This window comes from Anser cygnoides, chromosome 1 (genome assembly GCF_040182565.1).
Source record: "Anser cygnoides isolate HZ-2024a breed goose chromosome 1, Taihu_goose_T2T_genome, whole genome shotgun sequence".
Lineage (NCBI taxonomy): Eukaryota > Metazoa > Chordata > Aves > Anseriformes > Anatidae > Anser > Anser cygnoides.
The window spans coordinates 183,022,360-183,034,398 of NC_089873.1; the positions used below are offsets into that span (position 1 = coordinate 183,022,360).

A 12,039-nucleotide genomic window follows, 5' to 3' on the forward strand; every position below is an offset into this window, starting at 1 on the left:
TAGTTGGATTTTACAGGATTCTGCTGAGACCTTAACTGTATTTTGATCATTCATGTTTACAAAAGATGAAATGAAACTGATTCCAGCTGTTAGAGAAAAGAGAGATTAAGACATTCATAAGAATGAGGAGTCTGTTTTGTGAAAGGATGCTGGGAGAGCTTGGCTTGTTGGGCTAAAAATGAGTTTTGTTAGGAATAGATAGGTAAACACGAGGGGTTTAAAAAAAATAAAATTAATGCTAGAGCTTATTGAGAGCCAAGTGGATGTCAAATGGCTATGAATACATTTTATCTAATTACAAGAAACCTCCTGGCTACATAGGAGAGTCGTGCTCTAGAATAGTAGCCCAGTGGGAGACATATGGGTGAAAGAACTGGCTTTTTATAAGATTGGTCTTGATGCTTTTATGTACAATCCATCTGTGATGGATCCTGATGCATGATAATAGGGAAGAGGAATGAAGCTGCAATTGCAGGTGAATGGACTTGATTCATGAAGTCTTTTTCAGTCCTTTAGCCCTGATGGTCCAGCAACAGAAAAAGTAGATCTACACCCAGACGGTAGGGAAGCAATAAAAAGGTTTTGGCACAAAGGACACACTTACTTTCCAGCTATTAAGCAATTTTCTTGTCTCCTCTCCTTAGAAGAGGGATATATTGATCCATACATAACGTTTGGTCAGGAGCTCCACTGTACGAGTGTGTCCTTTTTCCCTTTCATCTGGCTTGGAATGACAATTTTTGATGCGTCTGAGCCAACTTAGTTGCTTCATCCCTTACCTCTTGTTTGGCACAGGTAAGTAGATTCCTTACATAGTTCCTTCTGGCTCTGAGTTCAGTTTGTCTGCCAAAGCGGTAGGTATTTTACTTTCTAAAAAGTATTTGGTTACAGAGCAAATTGAGTTTGAGGAGAACACTGCAACAGCATAAGCTTATCTTTGTCTGGTCCCTGCTTACTGCTTTAGCAGATGTTTTCTTTCTGATAATACATATTTATTAACCTTGATGAAAGCTTTCTATCAACAACAACCTTTGTCATGGACACTTTTAATGTTTGTGCTTACATGCTTTCCCTGTCTGGTAACTTGTTTGAGATATGGAGAAAATAATTCCTTGTTGAAGGGATCTGTGGAGAGTTCATTGTGCAGAATGAAGGGGCCTTTGTCACATAAGACATTAAAAAAATTGCAGATTTCAAATGCTAAAACAAGTTTAAAAGATAAAAATGACTTCATTAGTTAGGCTGTGATGATTTTTATTAACTAAGCCAGACCCTATAAACACTTTATTGTCACTATCAACAGTAAAATGTAAGATTTGCAGTGGCAACTATTTGAGGTATGTTGTGATCTGTATGAAATGATAGAAACATTTCACTACAGAACAGGCCACAGGTGTTGGTAGTAAGCGTAGTGCCATTCTATGTTGCCAAGTCTAACTTGAGAACACTAGTGTTTTTTGTTTGGTTGGTTGGTTTTGTTTGTTTTTGTTTTGTTTTGTTTTTTTAATATATACCCTAAATTGGAGTTATTTAATTTGGGACCAAATTTCTGCAAAGCCTTATGAACATGGAAATTCTTGCCTGTTGACCTTAAGTCATTAGCAAAATCAGAAGTCTTAATCTCAATGTTTAAGTACTTACTATGCCAGCTGCTATGTTATAAAGAATTTTCAAGATCTGTAGTTTTTGAGTCATTTATTTCCACTCTTTTCAGAGCATCCCCCGTTGTATCTGCATTCATAGGCTTCTCTTTTTATTGTTGTAGAAATGGACAAAAGGATGCGTGCGTAGTGGACTGTCATCATAAGGGGGTATGTTCAGGGTGTTTGGGTTCTTTATTAGTATAAACTTTACAAGTTTCTCACTTCAGAAGTCCCAGTGCAGCACAGGTCACCCACTGAATCACAGGCTAAGCCTAGCAAGCGCATAGAGTCCGTTGCTTCTGTTTTGACCACGGAATTCCCTATGACCTTGTAATTGTACAAAACATGAGGCTGCAGGGGGACAGGCAGAAACCAGATATCAAAGACCTACTGGAGCAGAGACAATATACAGACAGTATGTGAAGGCTGCCTCTCTCCAAAAGGCAAGATAGGTTATTTGTTTACTCAAGCTGTATCTCAAAGTATCCGCTGTATTTTGGTTTATCCTAAAATGCAAACAGTAGCAGCATGAAATTGGTTAAAGCACCCACCCAGAATAGAGATCTGATGTTTTTAGCCCTACAGAGTTCAGCAGAACCTGAACCTGTAGCTCCCAATTCCAGCAGAGTCCCCTGGCCATTAGGCTATGGGTTGTCCTGAGTTTAGGCTTCTCTCTGTGTCTTCTTTTGGAAATGGGCATCTTCACCCCCGCCCACCCTCCCCAAAAAACCGTTCTAGAGGGAAACTACTTAGGAAGGCAGTGTGCCTTTCTAGATTGATGTAATGGGGATTCCATAGGGATTCCTGTACGTTTGGGTGAAGTTCTGGGTTCTTGTTCCCCTTTCAAAGGCTGGCTTTGTATTTTCCGTCTAGCAACTTGATCAGAGGAGTTCACTGTGTCCGTAGCATGGACAGGAGCTTAGTGTGCTGCACTTTGGTTTCCTGGTGGCCCACCTTCAGCAGAGGTGACAGTGTTTGCGAGGCAGGTTATTCCGTGGTCTGGTGTCCTTGGCACTCTCCCAGACTGGAACAAGCTGGGGGTTAGCACACAGCACAGAAATTAGCTCACCGACTAACTGAGCAGGAAGACCTTTTTTTTTTTCTGACAGTAGGAATCTCCTCTCAGAAAACTCGATAGACTCTGCTGAACCGAGTATCTGCTCGGGGACGCACGGTCTACGCTTGATGATTTGTCGTTTGCTATGAGGTGGCTCCCTGATAAATGTGCAAAAGCACAGAGTTGTCCTCCAAGGCAGCCAGTGAATCACCCCTCTGAAGCCAAATGTTTGCTGTAAACGTTGCAAAGTGTAAGGTGTGTAACATCAGATGTTTTCAGCTCGGTCTTATGTCTCATTTTTGTCATATGCCATTATTGTGCAATTTGTCTGCTTGAGGCTTGTTCCCTACAGTTTGTACCATGACAGAAGGACTTTGCATTACCAAATGTCTCCTTTCAAATTGTCAGCTTCGGGGAGTGTTTTCTTCCCTCATGGTTTGAAACAGAACTATGCAATAAAATGTTATTTCAGAATTTATTTCGGAGTTCAGAAGCCTGCATCTGAACGTTTTCTTCTGGAACTGGATTATTGGTAGAGTCTTTATGTTGGTGGAGTCAAGTAAACATCTCTGATTTAGGCATAAAAATAATTTTATGTGGTGAGTGTGAACAGAAAGGAAGTCTTTGTAGGACTGAACTCTGTTGACATTATTTTTTTTGCATTGTTTTACAGAAGACCTTTTCATCTGACCACAGCAGCAAGATTAGCTAATGCAAGATTTACATTCAAGAGCAAAATTTCAGTGGGACAGAGCTGTTGTGTCGTTTCATTTTGGTTTTCAGATCAGTATAGTTACCATTAATTTCTTGCCTTTGCTTATAACATGATTTAGGCCTGTTTTGCCCCAGATAGCCTGACCCCAGAACTGTAGCTGTGAAGCTAATGTCATTCTACATTTCCCTAGTTTTCCCTCTTTCTGCTAAATCATGCAGAATAATGGATTACTGGATTCTCTCTTCTTTACCACAATGGGAAGCTGAGATATCTCATGTCCTGCTAACTTAGTTTTAGTCTGTTTCAGTTAGGAATGAACACTCCCAGATGGGCCCCTTTACAGATAGGTGTGTGTGGTATTTATTTTTGATACTAGAAGAATTTCAGATGTTAGAATTGTGTTATCGTCACAGATTTTGTTCTGCTGGTGTTTGTTTTAAATAGAACACCTGAATATGCACTGTGTTCGTCTAGTAATTTCCTCGAAGCCTAAACAATTCAGAGGTTTTCAAATGAAAGTGCACGTTGTTAGTAGATTCCCGAGACTCCAAAAGTATGTCTTTAGAGTTGTCTGTCTTGGATAGAAATCAAAGTTTGAGCTGGGCACTGAATATTCTTTTGGCAACCTTTTCTGGTGTTGATTTCTTGCTTAAGTTTCTGTCAGTGTGTGTATTCTAATAATCACGGGTTGCACAAACAGAATTTGATTATATCCACAGATTCTTCTGTGTATTTTCATCCAAAGTTTTGAAATACTCTACTCTAGGATTTGGTAAAATTGGTTCAGCATTTGTACGTATGCTGTTGGTTTTCTTAGGCACTATCTATATGCAGATATGTGTTTGTAACTATATATACATACACATGATATGCACTCATATGTACACACATAACTTGGAGGTGGGAATATTAAGAACTTCATAAGAAGAAGAAGGGGCTTCTCTGAGTGCCCATTCTGAAACAGCAGAATATGCCAGATAATTTTGCCCTCTAGTTTGAAATCAGTGTAGCCAGGTAAGTATGTACAGAAAAAATAACCCATTAGTGTAATAACTTGAATATAATGGTGCCAAAAAGGCCTTTACAAGTAATTATACTACATAATTTAATTTTTGGCACAACCAGCCTGAGAGGAAAAGAAGTTGAAGTTAATGCCTGTGCCTTCCACAATCTCTCTTCTGCGAACCAAAGTGCTCTTTTCTAGAAGCTGCTGTCTGCAAGCCAGCAACTGCTAGCTGTCGAGACTCACTTGTGCTGTTCACCTCTTAGCTACAACCAGTTTTCAATAGTGGCACTTAACTTATTTTATGATTTTTTTTTACTTACTGGTCTGCAGTGCAAACAGCTTAAAAATGATTAAAAATGCACAAATTCTAGTGGTAACAACTGTTAGATGATTAAATTGTAGTTTATCCTGAATCATGTGAATCAAATGGAAAATGACTAAGCATTATGTACAGATATTAAATATTAGTCTGAAGAAGTTGCAGATCAATATTGCTCAGCATAAATGCTAGGAAATTACTCTCTTTGAGAAAAAGCTGAGCAAATACGCTGTGCAGTTAGTGCAAATTATTCTTACTGCTAAGAATAAAAACATTTTCATCAAAGCTTCTTTGTGTTAAGGATGGTATATCGCATTTGACTCCCTTTGAAATGCAATGACTTATGGTTCACCTGATATTTAAATTGGAAGACTACAAGGGAGAGAGAACATATTTTTTGACATAACTCTTCCACAGTTATTAAGTAATTGCCCTTAGTCTAAACCTAAAACAGCAAAGCAAGCTGAACAATTTAATAATCTAGGCTGCACAGTAAAAATCTGTATTGTATTTCCACATTAGCATCTTTGATTCATTGTTACTTATTTCTTAAACAGAAGTAGGATGGAGTTGATTGCTGTGCTCCTCAACAGCTTCACAAAGAATGTATAAAAACTTTCTATTATTGGAGTATCTAGAAAGACTAAAATCATCCTTCTGCAGGCTCCCACGTGTAAGTTCTTGATGAGAAGTTTGCACCATTCAAAGGCATGAGTTTGCAATCTTTTTTTTTTAATCACAAAATTGCACAGTGGTCATTGTTTAGATACAGCTGGAATGAAGGTACGTTTAATATTTGAACACAGAAACCATTGTTACCTTTGTCCTTTGAATATATGTGAGGCCATTATAAAAGAAAACTGATAGCTGTATTAATGATGAAGTGCTATGGGAATCTGTCATCTCCGCACGTTTGCCTGTGAGAAGGGATTTTGTGTCCTTTTTTTCTGAATACATATGTATGGTTTCATGGGAAAGATCAGGATCTCATTAGGATGGAATCTGTAGAAACACTGTAGTTAGGCTTTATGGCTTTCAGCTCTTATCCATTATTCCAAAGTCTGCGTGAATGAAACTGATGTTTTTTCCCCTGCTTTTGAACAAAAATACATGAACATTTTACCTTGTTTTTCCATGCGTTTTCCAGCGTACTGATAAGATTTTAGTAGCCAATTAATATATTTAAATCGCTGTTCCTGCTTTGTCAGCGGCTGTTCCCCAGCCTTGATGACAAAAGTAGACAGATGCATGGGGGAAGGGACTGTTTTGTCAGGATGAATTTAGAGCATAAGGAATATGTTAAATTGACAGCACTGAAAACTCAAGTCTTCTGACTGCCCCTGTCCTTGCGGTGCTCCCAGTTCCTTCTTGCGCCTCTTGCCCAGCTCAGGCCTAGCAGTAAGCTCTGTGTTTGCTTTTCTCTTTTGTTACTCCTTGCTTTGATTGCACTGCACCTACTAAAAGCCAAGCACCTGGTTCCTTGTGACACTTTTTAGTGCCCGTTAACCTGAAGTACCAATCTGGAACTATTTTCCCGGCAGAGCTCACAAGGCAAATGGAGACCACTCGTTTGTTGTTGATACCATGGTTTTCGTGTAATTAACTGTAGCTGCTGGGAGCCCAAAATAAAACTTTGAAGTCTTGGCCATTATGTAAGAGCAAGAGTGGTGCAACTATTTGTGGCATCTGGGACTATTGATTTACCGCAGCGTGTCAGCGCTGGCCGGGCGCGCTGCTACGTCAGCCGCGCGCTGTATTGTTTCAGCTGCTCTGGCCTTTGTATTTGATCCTGTCAGCGCTTGCGTCAGTGATGCATATCATCGCCTGCGTGATGTCAAAGTGTGGGTGTTCGGTTATAGAGACATAGTTAACCTAATGTGCCGCAGTAAATCCTGAATGCTATTTCCTCCTGGGGATAGCAGTGATTCATCGCCGCTCGCATTAGGCTCATGCTAAGTATAGCAGCCTTCGGGAGCTGCAGTATCCGCACAGATCAGTATCAAAGCACTAATCGGTATCAGAAAGCTGCGGCTTTCTGAGGAAAAAGTATTTGTTTGCGGCCCGCTCCCTTTGCGCGCCCCCCTTCCCCAGGTGGCAGTTCAGCGACAGGTAAATCCTACGGAAGGATTTGGCCCGAGTAGTGACCCCTTTCCTCTTAATTGCGCTCGTTAAGGTAAAAGGGGAAGGCCGAACGGCTGCTAAAACTCTGAAGTAAAACCGTGAGGGGAAAAAGCGGCCGGCGCTTCCCTCAGCGGCGGCAGGCCGCGGCGCACCTGAGCCGAGCCGAGCCGAGCCGTGCCGAGCCGCCCCGCCCGCCGCCGCCGCCCCGCCCGCCCGCCCGCCGCGGCGCGCCGGGGAGCAGCCGCCAGCCCGGCCCGGCTCGGCTCGGCTCGGCTCGGCTCGGTCCGAAATGAGCGGTAAGGGGTGACACGAGGGGGCGGGCGGCGCGGGGACGTGCTGAGCTCCCCTCAGGGCGGCCGAGGGGCTCCCGGCGGCGGCGGCCATTCCGAGCGCCGGGCCGGGCCGGGCCGTGCCCCGGAAGGGCACCGGCGGCCGCGGCCCTGCAAATGTCGCCGGTCCCCGCGGGCAGGGCGCTCCGGGGGCCCTCAGCGATGGAGCCGGTCCCTCCGGCCCGCTTCCATCAGTGGCTTCACACAGCCCGGGGCAGGGGGAGCCCTCCGCTATTTCCCTCTCCTTTCCACCCCTACCCGAGGGTTTGTGGCGTCTTTGTGAGGGATCTTGGTTTTTATTGTGTTTAAAAAAAAAAAAAATAACACAAAACGCTCGTTTAAAGATCCGTATTTACAGCTTTTACCTTTCGTAGCAGTGAGGTAGCAAATTTCAGGCAGGTGAAGTGGAAGTACGCCGAAACATCTTGGGTTACGTTGGGTTAAATAAAGCTTTGTGGTATTTGATAAGTCATTTCTCAGGAATAAAGCCTAAAACAGCTGTGTGGTGCGTTGTTGTTGTTTTTCTTTTCCTCCCACTATCATTATTTTTCATTTCTATGTCAAGAGAATTTGTTTACCTGAAGTATGTTAGAAGATTTGAGACCTCCTCTTAAAAGCATCAACGTTTCCAACATAGTGGCTTGGAGGAAGAAAATTCCCTTTACATGCAGTAGAGAAAAGGAGATATTTGTCTAGCAGGACTTCCAGAGGCTGTTCTCCACTGGTGCTTTTTAACCAGCCACCCCTCATGGTAAAACACTGGCCTTGTCTTGCTTCGGTCCAATCAATCGCTAAGAGCTTGAGAATCCTTTAAAGCCAAGATCTTCACATTTTTTGTTTTCATATGGAGGAGGGGGAAAAATGTATTTCTGCCCATATATAGTGTTAATACATTATCTTTAAATGCATGGTACTTTCCTTCATAGTTTTGCAGCTGGTAATGTGCTTTCTGTCAAGAAACCAATAACTTTGCTGCGAAGACCCTGTATCCATTAAAATTTTTCATAAAGTTTGTCAACTTTTGTTCCTGTGCTTTCTGTTCTCCTAAATATTCCTGTTCAGTCTAACCTCATTCTGCAGTCACTTGCAAATCTTATCAGAAATATATCAGAAGAATCTTGAATGTTAAAAATACTTTCATTTTTTCTGGAACCATAAAACGCTAAAGATAGGATGCAAGTTTTCAGACTGCTAACTTGACTCCATTCAAAGTTGATATGTTCATTTAGGTTCATATATTGCCTTCATGTGACTGCTAGATTATGAATCTATACTGAGAATGGCTTTGTGGATCAACCTCTGTACTGGACTGGAGATAGCTGTTTTTTCGTTAGTTAAGACAGAAAGTTAAAGCACTCAGTGAGTGCTCTTTGGAAAGAAGTATAGTTCACTTACCTGGACCTTATTTTTTGTTTTAAACATCCAAAGAATGTTGTCTAAATTTAACAGTCTAAAACAGCACCAACAAAAAAGCACGTAAATACCCACCAGCTCACAAAGAAACAGGCTATACATGTCAGAGTTCCTTCATCCTCCCAGCATGATGAGTTTGCTATGGAAGTTGAAGTAATTGTGGGCTTGATTCTCAATTTACCTGAAACTTATGTAGTTGAAAATGGTGAGTTTAATGAAAGCTTCGGTTTCTTGTATTCATTATGAAAACCACAAGTACGCTATACAAGAAAAAAGATACAAGCTGTGTAAAATCCATCCTCTTATTTAAGAATTAATTTAAACCATTATTTGGTTGAAGGACAACTTGTAATAAATATGCTTCCGTTGCTGTTGACCTTTTGGAATTTATTTTAAGATAATACTCTAAAGCACTTCTTAGCTTGTTTGACCACTTTTCATTTGACTGTCCTTCTTTTTCAGAACCTCGTACTCAGGGGAAACTTTAACTGAAACATTTTTGAGTTCCACCTGAGCAAAAACCTGAAGAAGGTTCACTTCTCAACTTAAAGCTTACTGTAGACCTCTTATTTGCTTTTTACGTGGTTCAGTTAATCTTTCAATTAAGACCGCATTCTTGAAAATTCTTCTTTCTCGCCACTGTTGCGGATTAACACTTCATCAAGAACAAGGCTGTGATTCTTTTTAGGTAATACAATTCAAAACTTTTTTATCCTATTGTGAAGGAGTCCCTATAGCATGTGGAGTCAAGTTTGATTACATGCCTCATTTTTTATAGAATGCTTTTTGTTCCTTTTTCCCATTCTCGGCATTTGGGAATAGTTACCTTTATTTTGCTGTCAAGTTCACACCTATCAGAATGAGATGTGCTAGTACGATAAAACGCACCTTGCATTTGCTTTGTACTTTTCATTTGCAGACCTTAACACGGTGTATCAAACATTAAAGTGGAACTATGAACACCCTTTCAGAAGAAGTATTGTTGAAACTTCACTAAGAGTTGGGTTGATGCTTTTGGTAGCATCTAAACTGAGTTGGAAATTTAGAGAATGAAGCCTAGGGTGTTTGTATCCAATCTCATCATCATGCCACAAAACCTAGTTAGATTACATCCTGTTTCATTATCTCATTAACAATTAAACTCTAGGAATTGTTCCTGTTTGGGATAAATGTGGGGATGTAAGGACATCTGTATGCAGTCCCTCTTGTAGCCTATGCAAATGCCCTGGCTCTGATAGAGACCAGTATCAAATCCGAAAGGAGAGAGCATAAGGGCTGGTCAAACGCACAGAAATAACTTTCCTCTTTTGAGCCTCCTGAACCAAAAGTATTTTTTTTAATTATTTTTTTACAGCTCTTAGTGAATTACTTATTTCAATTTGTTGAATAGCTTCGGAATATAACCTTTCATTTCTGCAATGTTCTTAAAGCAGTGAGTTACAAAACTTAGCTGTGCATTTCCTGAGAAATTCCTTTTTCCACTTTAAACCTTTTATTCGTTGATTTAATTTAGTACCTCTGGTTCTTGTACATGAGAAAGTGTAAATGATCCATCTTCCTATTTTTAGGCAGTTTGTGATTTTTATAGGTCTCTTACTATTTCTCTCCTGCTTGCTCTTTTACCTTTCCTCCATCTTCAGGTGGAAGAATCCTGGTCTCTTGATGGCCTCTTCTTTAGTTCTGTTGTGTCTGGGTTTTTTTGTTTGTTTGTTTTTGTTTTTGTTTTTTTTTAAGGATGGAGACAGGCACTGCAACTAGTGCTCAGGATACTGAGATCCAGGATAAATTTAGACCCTGGGGTAACATGTTCTGCTTGTACTCAGTTCTGTGAGTGATGATTTTGTGTTCTCTTTCCTTCTGCGAATCCCACCGAACAGCTCAGTCGGTTTTTCCCTAGAAATACATGTAATTCCATAATCTGTTTACAGCTAATTTGTGGCTTAACGCTGTAAATAAATAGTTCTGTTGGTTTTGTCCAGGTGCGTTACTTTGCACATAGCAGCACAATTTCTTCTTCATTTTTATCATCTAGTCATTGAGTGCTCTGAGATCCTTTGCAGCTCTCTGAGTGCATACCAAGAATTTGTCACCTCAGCATTCATTTCCTTTTCCAGGAATGTTAATACATTGAACAGATTTATTTTTGCATGCCTGTGGTACTCTTTGGTCACTCTAGCCACTTTGAAAGCTGATCATTTATTTTTCATCTTTGTTTCCTGTCCTTGGTCCAGTTAGTTGTTAGTCATGAGAAACCCTCTTCCCTTTTAAACCAAAGGCAACATTACTTCTTAAAGGGTCTTTGAGAAAGATCGTCAAAAGTTTTTTGAAAACCCAAGCATGTAACAGTGTCCCTGTGCTCTTTGAAGGTACCAGATTTTCCAGGCAGTGATTTATCTACAAATGCCACCTTAACACATCCTCACTGCATCATATATATCTAAGTGACTGTGAATTCTGTTCTTTCTGGTTTGCTTGGTACAAGGATCATCGTGGTATCATAACTTCTTACCATTTGTAGGAGTAGACTCACTGGCTTGTAAAACACTGGCTTTCTTTCCCCTGAGATTTTAAGTTGGTGCCCTGTTTGCCACCTCCCATTCCTGTGGTACGGAGACCATTTTAGGTGTTGAGCCCATGGTAACAGAGCAGCAATTTAGTAAATAATTTTATTTGCAACTCTTAACTGCATACTGTCTGGTTTTAGCATTTTGTTTCCGATTTTTTGTTTGCTTGTTCGTTTGTTTCTGTAGTAAAGTCTATTCTATTGCCTCTTCATTTTGGGACACTTCTTTTGACTTGTCACGTGCAAAGAAGTTTTGCCAAAAGTTCTTCCATGAGCTGACAGAGAAGGGAGAAATAGCTACTGGAGAATTACTTTTTACTTTGTTTCTGTTTTTCTTAAATGTCTCATGTTTCTAAGAGTGCCCTTTGCTATAATTTTATCCGTACAGTTCATTGCCTTTGTTTATCCATGTTATCTTGTATATTTTTCACAGAGACTTTGCAGTTCAGTATGTTCTTTGAACTTTCAATACCGCACCATTTAATAATTTGAGGCTACTTTTTTTAACCCATTTAGGTCCTGCTCAGGTTCCAATGATGTCCCCAAATGGTTCAGTGCCTACTATTTATGTGCCTCCTGGATATGCCCCACAGGTACGTCCCTTTGATTCTTACTTCATTTGTGTGCATGCAGATTATAGAAGTAGAACCGAAATAGCTAATTCAGTAAGTGAATCTGTCAAACCGGAGTCACTGTGATCAAACAGGTAAATAATGGGACGTGCCCAATAACATCTCTGTGATGGGAGCCAGGATGTGTGCCCATTTAGTTATATATTAACTACTTGCATGACAATAACAGGTACACTTCCTTATTTAGTTCAGGATCCTAATGTACTCGATGCCCTCTGAACATAAAAAAGCTCATGACCCA

At 40.5% G+C, this 12,039-nt stretch overlaps 1 protein-coding gene across 5 annotated transcripts in view; it reads left to right on the plus strand.

Moving 5' to 3' along the window:
- Positions 1–12,039, plus strand: part of FNDC3A (fibronectin type III domain containing 3A) — a 118,983-nt gene that overhangs the window by 56,974 nt on the left and 49,970 nt on the right. For 4 of the 5 annotated variants that reach the window (XM_066988933.1, XM_066988936.1, XM_013179603.3 and 1 more), the window contains one exon: positions 11,683–11,759. In XM_066988933.1, the coding sequence (XP_066845034.1) occupies positions 11,683–11,759 (77 nt within the window). Of the gene's footprint in view, positions 1–7,097; positions 7,158–11,682; positions 11,760–12,039 lie in introns of those variants that run through there. The other variant, XM_048052474.2, reaches the window with a different exon arrangement.